The sequence below is a fragment of the Perna viridis genome, chromosome 12, assembly GCF_037379345.1.
Source record: "Perna viridis isolate PV_CMFRI_1.1 ecotype Kerala chromosome 12, ASM3737934v1, whole genome shotgun sequence".
Lineage (NCBI taxonomy): Eukaryota > Metazoa > Mollusca > Bivalvia > Mytilida > Mytilidae > Perna > Perna viridis.
The window spans coordinates 25,381,492-25,401,934 of NC_142456.1; the positions used below are offsets into that span (position 1 = coordinate 25,381,492).

At 33.4% G+C, this 20,443-nt stretch overlaps 1 protein-coding gene across 4 annotated transcripts in view; it reads left to right on the top strand.

The window, feature by feature from the left end:
* The first annotated feature begins 438 nt into the window (after nucleotides 1-438).
* LOC148601811 (beta-1,4-mannosylglycolipid beta-1,3-N-acetylglucosaminyltransferase brn-like) overlaps nucleotides 439-20,443 on the top strand; it is a 39,899-nt gene continuing 19,894 nt past the window's right edge. Inside the window, exons 1-4 of one of the 4 annotated variants that reach the window (XM_088555364.1) lie at nucleotides 1,269-1,393; nucleotides 6,486-6,720; nucleotides 7,987-8,122; nucleotides 15,153-18,678. In XM_088555364.1, coding sequence (XP_088411490.1) covers nucleotides 15,181-16,173 — 993 coding nt within the window. In that variant the 5' untranslated portion in view covers nucleotides 1,269-1,393; nucleotides 6,486-6,720; nucleotides 7,987-8,122; nucleotides 15,153-15,180 and the 3' untranslated portion in view covers nucleotides 16,174-18,678. Of the gene's footprint in view, nucleotides 1,394-6,485; nucleotides 6,721-7,986; nucleotides 8,123-15,152; nucleotides 18,679-20,443 lie in introns of those variants that run through there. The other 3 variants (XM_088555361.1, XM_088555366.1, XM_088555363.1) reach the window with 3 other exon arrangements.

Below are 20,443 nucleotides of genomic sequence, written 5' to 3' on the forward strand. Positions count from 1 at the left end.
TAAAAATATGCCTAATAGTCTTTTCAGAAGGTATTTACACTGTATAATAGGACCAGAAAAAGGTATAACCGAATATATCCTTTTTGTTAACTTCGTGTAAAGTTTGTGGGAAATAAGAAAATAAGCCTAGACCCTCTCTCCAAACTTTCTGGTTCCGTGTTCGCAATTAACATGTACATCTTCCCGAAAAACAAATTCCTTAAAATATGAAGTCGACACCCTTTGCTGAAAGTATCATACATGTAACACTTTCGTTGAAGATTTGGATTGTTTGTTTATTTTCATTTATAGAATAGTTCTATAAATCCTTGTTTATGTTAAGTCCACGTCGTATCCCCGCATTAAGGATATCAATACAAGTAGTTGCCCTGCAAAGTAAAAAAAAAACAAAAACAAACCAAAAAAAAAAAACAAACAAACAAAAAAACAAAAAAAAACTTGTATGCGCTGACTTCGGTTCAGCAATCTGGCAGACCTCTATACCCAATTCCCAAATTAACTTAATCTGCATATTAGACATAGTAAGGCGATGCAAAACATGCATTGAATGGATTTAATTTTCATGGGTTTCTTTATTTTTTCCTATGTCATTTTTAAAATTTATTCATTGATTTGCATTTATAAAGGTCTGCTGTAATTATTATATCATTTGCTGAACAAATACCTTAAAATGCGTAGCGTCAACAAATTCAAATTACATTTTGTTATTCATCATAGGTGATATAAACCTGGATCCTCTTTATGTGACACGCATATAATGGGGTCTTACAATGAGAACTTCTCTTTGAAAGCATAACAGAGCACTGTGTAGACCAGGAATCTGTTTTGACTGAATCTATTGAAAGAAGGTAATGCACAATTTCTTCATGCATCAATTTAAAGCCTTTTATTTAAAAACGAAGCAGGTAATGTGTGAACTTTTGTAAATTAAAGTGTGAGCTGTTTTAAAAATATTGAATATAATCAATTCAAGTGCAATGGCGGATCACGGGGAGGGGGTGTGTTAAAGGGGTTGGCATCCCTCCTATTTATTGGAAAAAAATTACCATTTTGATGAGTAAAATTGACAAATATATCGAAAATAATGACCTAGCACCCCCTTTTTTCTGATTAACCTCCTTTTAAAAGTGTCTGGATCCTCGCCTGAAGTACATCGTATAGAACAAAGGGCTAATTGTAGTACAGCTAGCTTGCTATTGTGAAGCTTTATAGAATTCTATACGAATAGATTAGCGAAGTCCACATATAATTATCTCCGAACCTTCATATGTACTGATAACAGTGTACAGTTGTGAAGATAAATGGCGATGCAGGTGTGTACTTATGTAACGTACCTTTTAAGGCAACATATACATGCGGAAGAGAATCACTTTTGAGCTATAATAATGAAAAGGTATGTACTTTTTAAAGTTTTTAGAAATGATTTACATGTAGATGTTAGTCGTGGCAATTTAAGTCTGTCCCTAGAGAAATCCTAGACTAGACATACACGTGGCTCAGTATATGAAAAAGTAATCAAGGGAACCAAGGTAATAGCAGTAACCAAAAGAATGTAATCCAGGAACAAAGACCCGACATGGAAAAAAGACATACACAACAAAGAACATACAAAGTAACTAAAATCATACATACACCCCGCGGGCCGGTTGTCTTCGGAGCGATATATAAGTCTCGGGTTGATACAGCATGTGAAACAGATTTTGACATGTAATACTCAGTATAATTATTTTATTATCAGTTGATACACATGTATATGATCCAGTCCCTGTACGAGTACGTGTATTGTATTGAGATACATCCACCTTGGCGTATATTTATTATTGGACCAGATACATAACGCCCACAGGCACTTGGGACCAGGATTTTGTTTTTAAATTTTCCTCAAAAATATCATTAAATCATTTTGTTTCCATATTTGAGCAATTATGAGAGTTCTCTGACATGTCCGCTTGCTATTTATTGCTAGAGAAGTATATAGGCGAAAACTATGTATAAGCTATTATCAATCTCACACTAGTATAGATGCGTAAGCACGTAGTTTAGTATTCCAACCGACTATCTGATTGCATGAGAAACAATAGAAATATAAAATACGGAAGTAAACTGTGTGTCATCTTATCAAAAGTATCTGCAAATTACACATTTTTAAAGGTATAATTTGAATTTTAAGGAATTAAAAAAAAACCTTTAAACGACCTTTGAACTAATGCGGAATGACTTTTAAGCTACTGTACCAATATAAATGCTTATTATTCCACAGTGGCGGATCCAGAGGGGGAAGGGGGTAGGGGGTAACATCTCCCTCTTTTTTCATGTATGAAATTTTAAAAAATGGCAAAAAATATACTAGCACCTCCTTGTCTGAATAAGCTCGGCTGTCACCCTCCTTATCAAAGTATCTGGATCCTCCCCTGTCTCGTAACACGAAACACACTTCTAACTCCTTACAACACGTGATACGCCGAAATATGCAGCCTTTTAACTTGGATGCAAATGTAATGTGCAAGGAAAGTTTTAAGTGTGCCCCCCCCCCCCCCCAAAAAAAAAAAAAAAAAATTAAGCAGATGAAGACTAGTGTATCGGTGCAATTAGATAACATTTATTCTACGATTTGTACTCTGACATATTTTACGATTTGTACTCTGACATATTTTGAAGATTCATTCAAAAGATTTAAGTAATTATGGGAGTGCAAAAACGTAGAGAAATGAAAAAAAAGAAAAACGAATTCTGAATATACTTTTATAAGAGATAAGTTGGGATGAACTAAATAAACTAGAAGCCCTGTTTATCACAGGAGCCCCCGCCTAATTTGTTAGAAGTGATTTTTTTGGTAAATCAAATGTGTCTGTAAGACACTAATGATGCCCCCGTTTGCTAGATTTGCCAAATTAGGAACATATTTGTTTTTGTATGAAGACATGGTTTGCAAATTCAGAAATCCTTCCATGACTTGTGTTACTCATGGTCTGGGGATTAATTTCGGGATAAGAAATTTCTAAATATATGCATATTTACATATTTTATCCTGGCCACATAGTGTCATGGAATTATGTTTGGTAGTGTCAGACTAGTTGCAATGAGAAAAAGGGGACCGATGGACGTACTAATGGACACATAAAAAATGCTAATACCTCCATAACAAACCCCTAACTTTGTTGCTTGGGATATATTTCTGAGAAAAATATCAAAGTCTAACTATCACCCAGTTCCATAATATTATTTTATGAAAATCAAGATCCTATGACATTGCATACCATCATTATGCGTAGAAACATCCTGCAAAAATATTTTAGATGAAGAGGTAGCCATACAAGCCATATAGCCCTATTTTTGACGAAAATATTAAGTAAGTCTTTCACCAATTCCCGTAATATTTCACGAAAATCAAAATCCTTTGACCCTGCACACCTTCATCACGTGTAAAATATTTTAGATGTAGTTCAAGAATTGTACGAGAAGATAGCCGGACAAACCATGATCCATATATTTCTGAGTAAAATGACAAAGTGTAACTATCACCAATTTCCGTAATATTTCACGAAAATCAAAATCCTTTGGTCCTGCACACCTTCATCATATGTAGAAATATCATGTAAAATATTTCAGATGTAGTTCAAAACTGTACAAGGAGATAGCCGGACAAGCCATGATTATGTGTAATCCGGACGGAAGGACGGACGGGCGAACAAACTGTCGCGGGGGCATAATTATTATTAAGAGTATTAAGGCATGAATTACGAGTATTATGGTAAATTCATGCGAACTTAAAAGGGGTCTCGCTGATTTTGCTGCTGGGATTAGCATATAAATGCACGGAAATGTTTTCATTAGAATATTTTACCCGTTTGTTTTGTTTTAATTCATTGTGTACATCTGAATGAAGGACTAAAAACATTGGCTTGCTAAAAACTAATTGCTCTGGGAAGGCCTCTACTTAAATCTTTATTATGTTTTCAATGAAAATTCCCATCATCTTCAATAATTGATGAATCGACCATACTTTCTCACCTGTCCATATATTGACCATAAGCCCTTTGGGTAAGACTTTGGGCACTTATTTATTTGTACAAATAGCTACAGTTTTTGTTTTGCCATCACAAATTCATCAATGGAAGGGGGCTGGGGTTTGTGTAGCGAATTCAGAACAAAATTATAATGAAGTACATCTAAAATTGTAAATATTGTAGAGGTTATTTTTTTAAATAAATCTGTAAGTTCCGTTTACAAAGGTGGGAGCACTTTTGATTTTCGGATGCAATCCTGTATGAAATTGGATGTGTATAACTTTCGCGAATTTTGTGGTACGAAGCTCGGAGATTGTTTGCTTTTCTGTAGATTTTCGTAATACAAAGCTCTAAATAATATTATGGGGGCATAAATCTTACTATACCACATGCAATTGGTATGTGTTACATGTAAGAGCAATAAAAATTCTCATGTCACATTACTATGTCATTAAATCTCTTCCTAAACACACACAGTAAATACCCCGAGTGTGCTTGACATGTAAATTTCAAAGAGCTGAGATATATACACGAACATTTTCAATGGTGTACACACTGAGAAGACAATCATGTATAAATACATCTGATGTGTGGTTAATCAAACATTTCCGTGTCGGGATGAAATTTCATAAGAAAAACAAGGAAACGTTCCTTAAAGCGAATGAAGCTACCATTCGATATGCAAGGGGCATTTTTTTTATTATAATATACACGTATACAGCGTATATGGTGATGTATACAATGTATATGGTGGGGTATACAGACTAAGTGTATATGGTGGTGTATACTGTGTATATGGAGGGGGGTGTACCGTGTATATGGCGGGGTATACTGTGTACATTGTGGGGTATACTGTGTATATGGGATGTGCTGTGTATATGGTGATGCATACAATGTATATGGTGAGGTATACAGACTAGTGATATACAGTGTATAAGCTGAGATATACTGTGTATATGGTGGGGTATAATGCGTATATGGTGGGGTATATTGTGTGTATGATGGGCTATTATGTGTATACGGTGGGGGTATACAGTGTATATGCTGATGTATACAGTGTATATAGTGGGGTATACTGTGTATATGGTGGGGGATACAGTGTATATGGTTGGCATATATTCTGAATATGGTAGTGTATACAGTGTGTGTGGTGGGGCATACATTGTATATGGTGGGGTATACTGTGTATATGGTGGGGTATACAATGTATATGCTGAGGTATACAGTGTATATTGTGGGGTATGCTGTGTATATGGTGAGGTAAACAGTGTATGTGGTTGGGTAACTCTGTTTATGGTATTATTGTTTATGGGGTATACTGTGTATATCGTTGGATATATAGTGTATATGGTGGGGTTTAGAGTGTATGTGTTAAGATAAACTGTGTATATGGTGGAGTATACAGTACATAATCATGCTGAGGTAAATGGATACAGTGTATATGGTTGGGGCATACTGTGTATATGGTGGGGTATACTATGTATACAGTGGGGGTATACTGTGTAAATGGTGGGGGTATACTATGTATACAGTGGGGGTATACTGTGTATATGTTTGGGGTAAACATTGTTTATGGTAGGGTATACTCAGTCTGTGTATATTTTGGGATATACTGTGTACGTATATGGTGGGGTGTAATGTGTAAATGGGTTGGGTATACACCATATAGTGTATATGATGGGGTATTGAAGATGAATGTTCTTTTTTTTAATAGTAAGTTGTTTCATTTGTGTCATGCTTTAAAACCAAGTGTTTTTTTTTTACAAAACTTTTACATGTATTTTCTTTCCCTAGAAAGTCCTATTTAGTATTTTTACAAATGATTAATATCTTACCGTCCCCTTTTTATGCAAATGTAAACATACCGATTTGAAAGAGAAAACGGCCCTTTGGCGCCAATTTTATATTCTTAAATTTATCATTAATTTTGTATCATTAACCTTCTTTTCCTTAATTCTTTGAATTGTGGAATTGGGGACTCGTTTCTGCCAGTCTATCTGTATTGTACGGTTAAATAAGTCGACATGAAAACGTGTTTGTAATGAGTTAAAATCCACCCTTTCAATGAAAGAATTCAGGTGTAAGAAGGTATATTTCAGGTTTGTCCGCATACAGTTTTATATTTTATGCATATTGACTTTGCATATAACATGATTTGAATTTTCTCCTGTAACTCTTATTAAAGATAGAAATCAAATAATGTATCAATAAACTTGTCTTGCCTGCTCCCAGTCTAGATAAAGGAGGAGGAGTCATACTATTTTTTTTCAAACTGTTCGAAATTTCACCATGATACTTCATTATGCAATTGGTGCGGTGTAATACAAATAGTATTGGCGCAAATGAATTCACGTTTTAGTCGAAGTGGGTGGCGCAAACAAATGTATGCCTAGCTATCCCCTAAATCAAATGTTTGCGCCCGAAGCCATAATTGAGAAAAAAAAAACATTGTTTATGAATAACGTGCTTTTTTTTTAGGTCGAAAACACATCGAAAATTCATTCTTAATGATGACTTTTTCTCAATCAACATCGACTTGATCAGATAAATTTTACCTGGTGTAGATCAAAAGGTGTATAAATATAACCTAGCTATAAAGTAACCAAAAATAATCGATTTGAAAGCTTCCTGTAATCTCGTAATCGTGAAATGAAACTTGTTGAGAGAGTGATATGAAATTTCTATTGCGAGGGGCTTTTCGTAACACCAGCAGGTAAGTAAAATATTTTATCTTATATTTTTGTTCACAACTTATCGTGTGTAACACTAATTTTCATGCTGAACACATTCAGTTAAGTGTTTACTTCGCCAACTTACATGTATTTTCAGTTACTGCACTTCTGAATCCGGTTGCACAGTTCGTAAATACGATATTGTTGTAAAACGTTTTAGTATACAATTCGATCATCAACTCCTGGTATATGTGGTTATTGTTTCCTTGATATAAGTATATTTATGATTGATTTATTGATTTTACTCGCTTGCGCTCTATGTATATAACTTAAAAGTGTAAAAAAAACATGCGGGATAATATTTATGAAATTTGCATTTTGAAATTTCATTTGTGCCGAGTCTCCGTTTACATTATGCTAAAATTTGGGCCATGGCATCACTCACACCATATGTTTTAGGCATGTCACCACTTACACCAATTAATGTGAGGCATGTCGCCACTTACACCATGTAATTTGAGGCATGTCGCCACTTACACCATGTAATTTGATGCAGACCATTACACCATGTTAACATGAGAACCATATGTACATACATTTACATGTAGCATATCTTTCATTCCAAATCAGGATCTCACAAGAAGCTGGACAATATTACACGTAAACGCTTACTCCATGTATACAATATTCTCTGGAAAATATCAATATTTACACGATTTTATCATTTGGGTCATGTCACCACTAAACCTAGTCTTGTTACCACTTACACAATGCTATCATTTTGGGTATGGCCATGTCTCCGCTCACACCAGGTTGTCATCTGGACCATGTCACCAATTATTATGTCGGTCATGTTACCACTTAAACCATGCATGTAATGACTTTGAACAATTCTCTACCTACACCATATTGTTATCTGTTCACCACTTACACAGTGTTATCAAAAGTAAATATCTCATCATGGTTTAGACTGCCTTTATTTTACGAGCTGTAGAATATGTATGTATACGCGTACATGCAACTTCTAACTTGGATAGATTAGAAATGAAACTACTTGCATTTTGAATAATGATAATGCCTTTGAAAGTTGGGATTCTAAAATTTAAATATATGGCATTTAATGGGAAAAGATAGTAACCCATTAAGTTTCTGGAGAATACATTGATGCAGACAATCTTCTACGCAGAGACAAAAATTGTTTGTTGCATTTTGTTAAAAAATGACAAGCACCTTAATTTTCAAGTTTTTACATAAAGCAAATGTCTTTCTTACTAATTACCTCATAAACAATAACATGTATATTTTAGATCATAATTTAATTTGGCACAGTCATTGCTATTTTTATTATCATATGAATAATAAATGGCTCATGTACAACACACGGTTATAATGTAGTCCACTCCCTAGTCTGTACAGCCGAACAAGACTCGCACGCACTTAACGGTAAGCCGTATTTTCGTAAGTTGATCTGACATTTAAAAAAATAAGAAAAAAACGTTTGAATTTAAGCTTTTGCAAGCTGAATGTTTTTTTTCTATTATTGAAAGTTTAAGAAAAAGGAGGAGGGTCGACAATGGTTCATATTGGCCTAAACCTTCAACTGTAAATTAATCATAAAGTGGTGAATGATTTATTTGTGAATTTGGAGACTTGAATCACAAATGAGAAAACATAAAGTTGTTTGGTAGTTCTTGCATTGAAGGTACAGAAATACATTGCTTGATGTTTAATATTCAGATATTCTGTAAAATTTTGTACTTTTTGTCACTTTCTGGTCATGTTTGTGGCAATGGTGTCCATACCCACAGAACAACTTTATATTTGATAAGTACATTTATTATTATATTGTTGATCATATGTGCGAAAATATATTAAAGTTGTTTCTTCTGGATGTAAATATGTCCGAACCCCCCCCCCCCCACAAAAAAAAAAAAAAAAAAAAAAGAACAAAATTTACAATTTCCAGCAGTTTTGCTAAATGGCGTAAAATTGTGACACCATTATGGCGTCTTAACAATGAACTAATGCCACAAAATATTATTTTTCCAACAGAGTCGGTATAGTTTCGCTTTTTATCCTTTGACCTTAAAGACGCTCTTCCATGGAACAGCAAGTCACCTGAACACGATTCTGTTTCCCGATTGGCCAAATACTGATAACTTAGAGGCGTTCGAAAAAACTATCGAAAATTGACATTGCGTGCCATTGCGTGCCATGTGTTATTTCCTGAATGAAATGTATCTAAAATTATAAGTAAAAAGAACAAATTTTACTGCGTCGGCTATCTTTTATTTAAAGATAGTAACTAGATCTTCCTTATACATGTATTAATATATTTGACTATGTTATGAACAACTTTTATATTATAAAACCAAAGTTGATATTTTAAGGTAAAATTCATAGCGTCACACCTTTATGGATATCGACATCATACGCCTACTAGTGTTTTTATTTCTACATGACTGCATAACCGTAACAATTTTTCCAGAAAGAATTATTCGATTTAAAAATAACCCAAGACCTCAGCTCTAATAAAATGGCAGGTACCTTTGTCCCTGGCCCAACATACAAGACTATATAGAATCAAATACTATTGGTCCAGGTCCAGACCTGTGCGGAACATCGGACCATTTACTCACAAAATTGATAAAGAATAATTTTATTCTTGCAAATGCCATTTAAAAAACAAATAAAATAAAACTGAATTTAAAGTTTTATTATTTTAATAGACTCATTCTCCTGTTGAAGTAGTAGTTGACGGTAGAAATTTACAGCTGATTGATAAAAAGACCAGTTCCAATTTCAATACTGATTTATGTAGGCTAGTGAGTAATTTAAATAACTCTCTAGGTACATCTTTTGAAATCTGCCCTACATTATACCAATGTGTCCTACTTAACTTGAACTCCTGGATCCGCCACTGTGATCTAATTTTAGACAGCGTCTTTTAAGTTTGAATATACCATTCACCACTATATACAAGCGATTTACTTGTTTCCAATTGGATAACACTTTTCATTTTACTTAAATATTCATAGACCAAGCCTATTTTTAATTGAACTGATTTTGAAATAAATTTGATGCTCATACACTGTTCAGCTCAGATTCTTACTAGCTGAAATAGTTTAAGAGCTTAAATCTGCATTAGCTGCCAAATTTGTTCAGTTTTACTGAATTTTGCGGATTCAATCACATTAGTTTGTAGTAATGCAATTGAAGCAATTATATGTTGATACCTACAGAATGCTGTGAAAACAACGTTTTTCAATCAGGGAGATCGATAGGTCTGATATAGTTATTTTTTGCCATTACTTCCAAAGATTGTCGACAGGACATTCACCAGAGTTAAAAAATACTTTAACCGTGGTAAAAAAATAACAATAACGGATACACAGGTAAGCATGTGTCTTGTTATCATTTCATTTCATCCATTTCTTGATTAGTTTTCAAATAAATAATGATCATATTTGAACCGCATTATATCACAATATGTAAATTTCAAAAGGATCCCTGTGTTATATTCAAACTTTTTCTCTTTTACGGCTTGAGTCCGCCGTCTTCCTTGCGTTGAATAACCACTTTCGCTTTGCAATCAGATTTATTGTTGAAGAAGCGACCCTTACAGCACATGCGCGGATTAAGGTCACCAGAAGTCACATGCATTTGAAGTTATCTAGGTCGATTTTTTTGTCTTGCAAGACAATAAATATATAGACACTAATTTCATGTATTTGTTGATATGAAATGAAATTGTACAAGAAAAGTACAATTTAGTAGAAGTAATTAAAGTTAAGGCATATTTCAATAGAAACAAAAATTTACGCAAAATGACAGCTAAAGTAATGGTAACATTCATTAAACTTTTGCAGAATGGCCATATTTTCAACTTAAAATATAAATGCATGCACCAGTCCTTCTAAATACCTTCTTAATATAAAAGAGTTTTATAAGTTGTTCAAGAAATGTTGTAAAATGATTGTAAATACTTATATCATTTCTTTTTTTTTGTTTACACTTACTTTGTTTAAGATGCCCTAAAATAAAAACTTGAAAATGTACCAGTATAGAAAATTTAACAATGATTTAGATGGCCTCAGTGAGTCGTATTTACTTGACCTTTAGGGGTCATAATTGACAGCTATTCAAACTGAAATGGTAGTGTCCAAAAGAGCACACAGGTGTTCTGAAGTAGTTAGTTGGACACATATGTATAATGTAGGGCAGATTTCTACCTAGAGAGCTATTTAAACTACTCAGAAGCTTGCCTAAATTTGTATTGAAATTGGAACTGGTCTATTTCAACTAGCTGTAAATATTTACACACATGTAAGTTAACAACCAATCACAATAGAACAGAACTTATGCCACATGTTATTAAATTGAAATTATATTATCATGAATTATTGTTTTCCATTAAGAGCTCGCTACCTTTCTTTTTTGTCGGTAAATCTCAATTCAACTCAACGCAGTGACTACGGGGCGCCAAATGAAACTTGATCTTTTTGTAATCAAAATCAATTTTGTGTACACAGAAGTGAATTCTGTCATAACAAAATCATTTTTGATGTATAAAACTATGTCATACAGACTTGTACTATGACTTCTGTGACACAAAAAAATTACTTTTATGACACAAAATTGAGATGCAAAAATGACTTTTGTGACACTAAAGTGATTTTTGTGTCAAATTGCATGCAAAAGTGATTTTGTTATGACAGAATTCAGTTTTGTAAACACAACTTGGAATTTTGTGGCAAAAGTTAATTTTGTCATAATGTTCCTCACGTTTGTATTCAAATTAGTTCACAGGATCCAAAATAAGCAAAATAATTTTGTTACCCAATTTTCAAAAAGGCAACAAAAATAAAGTCTTTGATATAAAAAATAATGAATTTTGTCCTGACAATAGTAACTTTTGTCCACTTGTTATGTCGTATTTTGTGTGGTCGGGACGGAGAGGTCGAGGGCATAGCATGGCTCCACGAGACGTCGACTGCCTCCCCGTCCGACACGTTAATATGACCTCTATCTTTTCGAGTGACATTTTGTTTGTTGGGGAAAACTAGTTCATGGTAGAGTCTTGGTGGAGCGGCGGTGGTTTCTTGCTATGATTCTGGCATACGTGTATTTTTGTTTTGTATCCGTGGCCCATCGGACACTACATGCTTTCGAGGCTGGCTTGGTAAATAAAGATATTAAGTTTTTACTCGTTATTGTCCTGAACGTACACAGTGATCAAAATATATATATTGTTTTTATAATTTAAGCTTAATACTATGTAAACTTTTATTTATTTGATTAATATACTTTTTCGTTATTTATTTTGATAAATAAGAATTTAATTATTTACACAGTTGCTTTAAATAAAACTTCAACAAAAAACTTTACTTCTAAAATTCTAATTATAAAAGTTAGAAATAAAATATCAAATTTAAATTGTTCACGTACCTGGTGAATAAAGATATTAAGTTTTTACTCTTTATTGTCCTGAACGTACACAGTGATACTAGGGCTGGGTTGAGCTCCCTTAAAAACCCAGTATCACGTGCTGTCGGACCTGTCTTTTATTTACCAATGAAATCTCTTAATTTTATTTAATATCCAAAGATGAATATTCACAACGCCTTAGTATAGGAAACGTTTGGTTATGTAAGATTACGTTTACTCAAACTTACTTTATCTTTTTATGTCTGATACCGTTTTAATTTATTTATCCTTAAACAATGGAAACTATTACCTAAAGCAATTAAATATATTTTGCTAATCTCTATAAAGTGTCAGTTGTTTACCTAAATTATTAGCAAGACAATTGAGCAAGTACCAAAGAATTCAAACCTATTTAGTCTATCGTCACATATTACGTATTATTTAATGTTACAAATATTTCTTTCTTTCGGCTAAATTTACGAATATGTTAAGACATTATCAATTTACTTAAGCTAAAATGCAATTTTATTTATTTTTAATTTTTGCTGAATCATATAGAATTTTACTGCATCACACACTGGAAGATTACTTTGTATGACAAAATTTAAATTTGCAGTATGTTATAAATTTTGTTAATTTGAACTCACTTTTGAACAAAACTCAATTTTTTCTGTACAAAATTGAATTTTGAGTATAAAACCACAGGTGTCCCATTCGGCGCCCCGTAGTGGCAGATGTTCATTTCTTGTTTTACTAACCACTGTAGACAGGCCTTTCGATATTCTCCGGCATAATTCAAATCATACATCGTTAGACAATAGGAAAACATAGCGTAAAATAAAATCATTCAATTTTTTCCGATTTTTTTATAGAGTGAATTTCGAATGTAATATGCTGTTCGGAGCTTTGGTAAATCCAAGTCGTAAGCATCTGACACATTGCATAATGATCCTTTGGTATAAACGTCGGTTTGAAAAATTTTGAAAAACTATTTAAACCGAACCGTCTGACGTTCGAAATTCACTCTAGACGCTGCAGCCAGCCCTCTTAGAAAATGCAAGAAAAGTTAATGATTTTACGTGACGTTATCCGATTGTCAAGCGACATTTGAATTGAATAATATCATAGAATTTGAAATGCCTGTCTGCAGCGGTTAGAGACAAAACGAACGTCTACCGCTGCATGGAGCTTGTTAAATTTATGTAAGTGCCTGCTTTAGACAGGTTTTCGGATTGTTCTTGGATAGGTATAGACCGACTAACATTTGATTTTTATAGGAGGGGGTTAAGATCAAATTTGAAATAAAAAAGCTGGACAGCCTATAAAGACAAAAAAATCAAAAGGCAGGGTCTAATAATGTCCTAATATTTGTTTGCCTATATTAAAAAAAATCGACGCTTTGCGCCAAGAGAAAAAGGTAGGACCTATATTTTCTTAAAATATAAGGGTAGAATGTTTAATCCTAACCCACCTCCCATTAAAAATCAAATTGTTGCTTTCTTGTAAAGTGCGTTTTTAATAGCAACATAATGATGCTAGCGGTAAAACAACTAGATAAAGTATCCCTAACAAAACTAAAGTCAAAACTACTTAACATCCAGTTAAAGGAAGACAGGCATTGCTTGGTAACTTAACACATGATAAAAATTTATACTTCGCTTATTTGTTATGTTAATCCATTGATACATAAAGCCTTGGATACACGAATATGATAAAATATTCCGTTAGAGAAATCCAATAAAAATGAAGGCTCTTAAGGAAGGTAGATATATCTATTAGGTGGTCCTATTTCTGCAAGTGTACATGAACGTCCATTATTTTTGAAAAAGAGGGAGGTTCCAGACTGTTATTTGCATATACATATATCTGCCCAAAGTTTCCACTATAGCAACGTAACTTTATTTAGAAAAGGGGATGATCCAACTTCCGTATCGCCCACTCTTCAGTAATTAGATAACTTTTGTTCTATACATGTAACCAAAGAGAATACATGTACCACGATACTAAAAATAGATTTCTACTTCAATTAAACCAATAGATTTGATTAAGTACCGCTTATCAATTTTATTGCCCGTTATAAGGTCTCATATCTATAAATTTGATAGTTCTTTTAAATAGTACTCCAGATAAGAATCGTGCAAACTGTGATTCGTGGTTTGAAAGCCTACATGTATTTATTTTTGATATTTTGATAAAACTGTCATATTGAACAAATATTAACATGTGGCTTTTCATATAACCCTTGTTCTTAGGGTATAAACATTATGTAGAGTGTTCTGCAGAATTCACAATTAAGGGAGATAACTCAGTAAATGGCACTAAGATATACTGAAAACTATTGGATTTTCGTTAGTTCATTTTGGACTAATATTAATTAGTGGCGTTCTAATAGATCGAATAACGGCTTACAGTTTCTAAAAATACTCACTGAGTTGTTTTTGGAAAGTTTTCTCTATTGTTTGTGCACTGTTGATTCGTAAAAAAAAGAATCCACTGTTAAAACAATACGTTGACGTCACAACAATGGTTTAAAAAAATAAAAATGAGTAACCATTACATATTACAGAATTTACATGGTTTTCGCAAAGACTACTGCTTAATCAATAGGATCAACTGTTCCTAAATGCAATCTAAACTATACACAGGGTCTTGCTCCAACCATAAAAAATGCTGCCTCACCAGCATAGGTTATATACTTGTTTGTTTTCCATATCTGATAGTGGGAATAAGCCCCTTATTATGGATACAAAACTGTACATTTTTCGCAGGAACCTCAGCTGACACCCCTCCTTTTCATACTGTTTGGATCCGGTCCTGATTTATGTGGGGTGCGGACCAAGTTTAAGATTGTGGAATTAAATAAACACAAAAGTATACATAAATATTTTCAAGACTTAAACCCTTTTTTAAGTCGGCGTCTATATTGGACCATACATGGTGTATGTTATTGATCACGTGGGACCATGAATTGCATAATGAAACACTATGCTCTTTGATATTATATTACACAGTAATAAAAATGAAGTATATATTTATTTATTTTCAGACTTTTCAAGCTGGTGTTCTGGAAGCCGATGTCGATCCTTTTGAGTGTACGGAAAAAATGTTTATTATCAGCAAAACAGTACATCGCTTTGTGTAGTGTCATTTTAATTCTTGGAATTTTCATATTTAACAAATTGTCATTACAATATACAGATATAAATAAAGAATTAATACAAAATATTCTAGAATCAACAGGACCAGTAGATGTACCAGTTATTAATTGGAATCCATCGAGAATTCAGATTCAAAGTAGACCTTCCCATATATGTGATACCTTTAACAAAGATGAAGATTCGATTATAATTGCAATTAAGTCTTACATTGGTGATTTTGACCAACGTCTCGCTATCAGGAAAACCTGGGGTAATATCACAAATAATAAAATCAAGCGCGTGTTTTTCGTTGGATTCGCTGCGTATGCTATTAAACTATTGAAGGTCGAAGATAATCTTTACTCTGATATTGTTACAGGCTCATTTCAAGATGAATATGATAACAACATATTCAAGACCTTAATGATATTCAAATGGATTTCACAATATTGTATGGGAGCTAAATATGTGCTACTCGTGGACGATGATTATTTTGTAAATGTAAAAAAATTAGTATCATTTATTGACTATGTGAAATTATTGCCAGCAAACCCATTATGGATGATTGGTAACAAGTGCCATTTATGCACTCCTCGAAGAACCCCAGGTTCTAAGTGGTATGTTTCGTACAGCGAATACAAGTTCTATTTTTGGCCGCCATATTTTCACGGCGGAAGTATATTCACCACACCGGAAGTTATCACGAAAATGATAACAATAGCGCCTTACGTTAAGCATTTTCATATAGATGATATTTATATTGGAATGCTTGCCTATGTGCTTGGAATAGATTTACGTCATGATGAAAAATTTGCACACGACCCTGTATCACATACTATGTTGTCAAATGTGTTTACGAGTCATGGGTACAGTGGTCGCTTTAAATTGGTCGATGCTTGGAACGCATTTATTAAACTAAGTCATCGGTGAAACGACATGAAAATTCGTCTAAATCCAGTTAGCAAAATATCGGTAATCGTAATTTTAAATCCCGAATTCTAATATGACATGCTTCAAAGCTCTTTAGACGACAGCCACGGTAAAAAAGTGATAAACACATGACCAACAATTCGTGCAATACATAGGCTGCGTCTATTCAAATATATGAAGAAACCAGTCCTATTAGAATCGAAATAAATCACGGAAACTCCATTTCATCATTGTATCATTGCTATCGATCGGGGTGAAACAATGCGACATAAATGGCCACCCCGTGGTAAAACAGTGATAAAATGGAGTTTCCGTGATTCATTTCTTAAATGTATTAATCCATACGTACAAATTGCACATGAAATAAATACTCGAAAACTCCTGGGCCGACACTTGCCAAGTCTTCCCTAAACACAAACTAATGACAGTGTAGATAATTTCTGAAAATCAAACCAGTGACACACGACATCATACTCCACAGAACTTATTTCATGTATTACTCACATGCATGTAAACAAAAATTGTATTGAAACCATATTCTTGGTGGTACTTCCCATCTGCGAAACTGTACAGTGCTATGATATATGCATATGAAGACAATTGCGACTATTGAAACCATACTCTTGGTGGTACTTCCCATCTGCGAAACTATACAGTTCTATAATACATGCATATGAAGACAATTGCGACTATATGTTTTTTTTTTCAAATATAGAAAAAAAGTTAGACTCGAATACCTGCAAGGAATGGGATCTATCTACCTCAAATTCGTAGGGTAATTCATACAGGCCAGTTATTTCCTTATATGACATTTTTGATTTTATTACTTCAACCATTGGATATTTCAATTTCTCATGAACAAACCAACAAAAAAAAAAAAAAAAAATAAAAAATAATAAAAAAAAACCTAAAATGTTCATATGTGGTAAAAAACATTTATTTACGCGTGGCGTATAATTATATCGCCAAATTGTGTTTTTTTAAATGTTTTCTGTCCATGTTATTCATCCGCATTTAATTAAAAAAATTTTTTTTTCTTTATTCCTGAAATCACACAGTAGCCATGCGTGCATGCATCCGACATAATTTGTTGTCGTAGGAATAGCGCCTAAATTTTTATCCGATTTCCTTCTAACTTTAGTGAATGGTTACCAGCAATGATTGATTTTCAGAGCAATAGGTCAAGGGGAACCTCTTCTTTGGAACGGGCTGTTTAAAAAGTCATTAATCTACATCTGTAGGCTTGTCGCCTGGATAGCCACTCCATTTTCTGACAGATATCATTAAACAGTAGCAATAAAATCTTGGATGGGGAACTTTTTGAGAGCAAAATTTATTTTAAACAAGTACTATCTTTTAAAATAAGATAGCCGACGCGGTAAAATTTTGTTCTTTTTACTTATAATTTTCTAAATTTCATGCAGGAAATAACACATGGCACGCAATTTCGATACAGTTTTTTCGAACGCCATTAAGTTATCAGTATTTGGCCAATGGCGAAACAGATTTGCGATCAGGTGACTTGCGTTTCCATGGAAGAGCGTCTTTAAGGTCAAAGGGTAAAAAGCGAAAATAAACCGACTACGTCGGAAAAATTATTATATAGGCTTGTCGCTTAGTTGCATCTGTATTTTTTTGATGGATTTCATTCAAAGTTTGGTGAGCGATTAGAAGCAATAAGCGTTTGATTTCACAGAGATGGATTAAAGTAGCCACTTTTTATTTTGGCGTAAGAACTGCAGCTTTTTTTTAAGTGTAAATGTGTGCGCGTGGGGTATTATTGTGATCGTGCTCACTAAGGATCTTTAATTGTCGAAATGTTATGCATGCTGCTTATTTTTTAGAGACTATAGTAACTAAGTAGATACCTAGTATTCAATATATAGATATTGTTGTAAGGTTCATTTGAAATAGAGGGGATATCAAAAGTTTGAGTTTTTCACCTATCAAAGTGGAGGTGGAAAACCTTGAAAACTTTTACTCTCTAAAACGTTCGCTCTTTTGAGCATAACACAGGAAGCATGGCCGTTTAAAAAAAAAAAACATAAATTGATGCTAAGAATTTTTGATATTTAATAAAACACTATATGTCTATATCTGTATGACTATAAAACAAAATTTGATATATTAAAGATAAAGTTATAAACTTGAGTTCCCCCTCCCCCTTCTTAACGATGGTGGAAAACTACGAAAATTTTCTCTTTACATGTTTTACTGTTTTATAAAACTGTTAATGTGAATAATGTACTACTTACCAATCGGAACTACAGTACTTAACCTTTCTCGTTATATGTAAACAAATTAAAGGAAAATGTGTCTTTTAGTGTAGGGTATATGGCCGAGTACATGACTATATGCTTTCTTGCCACCATATTATGTTTTACCAATATATTCGTTTGTTTTTATGCATTGTTTACTTATTTGTGTTATAAAACAAATTTTTGGTTTTTTAACGTAAATATTGGTGCCTGGTAATCAATTTTACAATTAAAGCATTTTATTTTTGTTTTTGTCGATATTTAAAATAAAAAGATTTTAAGTGCACTATATATAAAATAATCCCGAAAATATGAGCTTCATGTAGGACTGGAGTTCTGATACTATGAAACAAAATACAAGAAAAATGGATATGTTTACTATGTCAAATTGAGAACAACCCCACCAGGATGGAAAATGTCAGTTCAAGGCCAGACATGGATTTCAATGAATGACAAGGAAACCCTCACACCAATGGCAGGCTGCAGCTGGCCCCAAAACATTATTATACGCAGGTACAACAATAGTTGTCTCTATACACTCCAGCAACATTCAGTAAAATGAACGTGAAAACGAAACAAGGCATATAGAGGCTAGAATTTCCTGACTTAGGACAGGCGCAAAAATGCAGCGGGGTTAGAGTACTTTGGCTTGATCACAACTTCCCCTTTTATAACTGGCCTCTGTGGAATAAAATGTTACACAATTGAACACACTCACCTAAAAATCCGATAACAAATTGTACATCTACATTTATCAACTCAAACTTTGTCGTCAGAATCTGACTCTTGGCGCTATTGTAAGTTTTTGGACTGACGTATCTGTTTCTATACATGAGATACGTTGTAATTGCAAAACAGAAAATTAAACATAGTAAGCTATGAGCAGCACTGGCAAATCCACTAAATTTGGAATCTGGAAAATTCACGATCGGACAAAAGTATTGAAATGTAGGCGACGTTCAATTTGAGAATTTCGAAAAGCCTGTCTGTATTATTTAGTAAGAGTGGAACCGAGTCTGCCCCACCAATATTTTTTTCAGTCAGGTATACTATATGCTCTGATTTCAGACTTTTTGGACAATTTGTAGACCCCCACCCCCGCGAATATAATGGTATGTGCCTTACAGCAGTACAGATAGTACAAACCAACATTACTCAAATGTATTGAGAATTAGAACGTAACGCAACAACTCACATGTACCCATACCCGTATTTAACTAATCCAAAAACATGTATTGCAATATATATTCAAATTATGCTTGTGTAAATAGAAGAAGTTTGAATACTGACGTCCAACACTCCATTAAACAAACCAAAGATCACAAACTACATGTCATTACACCAATTTACAAGCTAAATTACTTTAACTTTAATACCGTTATGCGTAATGCATCCAGGAGTTATATAAACTTTATTTTTTATAATTTCATTTTGTTCCGAATGATCCATTAGTGTAAATTATTTGTTGAAATGATTCGAAATTTTTGAAAGGGGAAATATGTGAGGACTGATAATAACTAAATTTCAAAAAAAAAAAAAAAAAAGAAAGAAAAAAAAAGAATTCGATTGTGGTTCAGTTAACAAGAAATATTGTTCATGTGTAGTCCTGTAGATAAAATTACACAGTCTAAGATCTCATTTTTATTCTATACTGCATTGTTTTGGGTCAGGAATTTCTTTACTTTCATGACAATCAACGTACATAGTGAAAAGATTTCCCTGGCACCCGCATAACTAAGTTAACCTTAATTAAAGTTAACAGCTACATTGTACCCTTGAAGCTATATCATAGCAACAAATCACTATAACAAGCCATCATTTGGCATAAATGTGAAAGGTACGACACCTATTAACAATAAAATAGTTACACGAGACATCAACTGCCTGCATATACGAATAAACTGTATTTTTTAATGATTTAGACCTAGGATAAGGGATACAACTCTTATAAATCATTGGAATGTTTGTATTCACCATTTTACATCAATCTTATGTAAGCATCAAAGTAACTT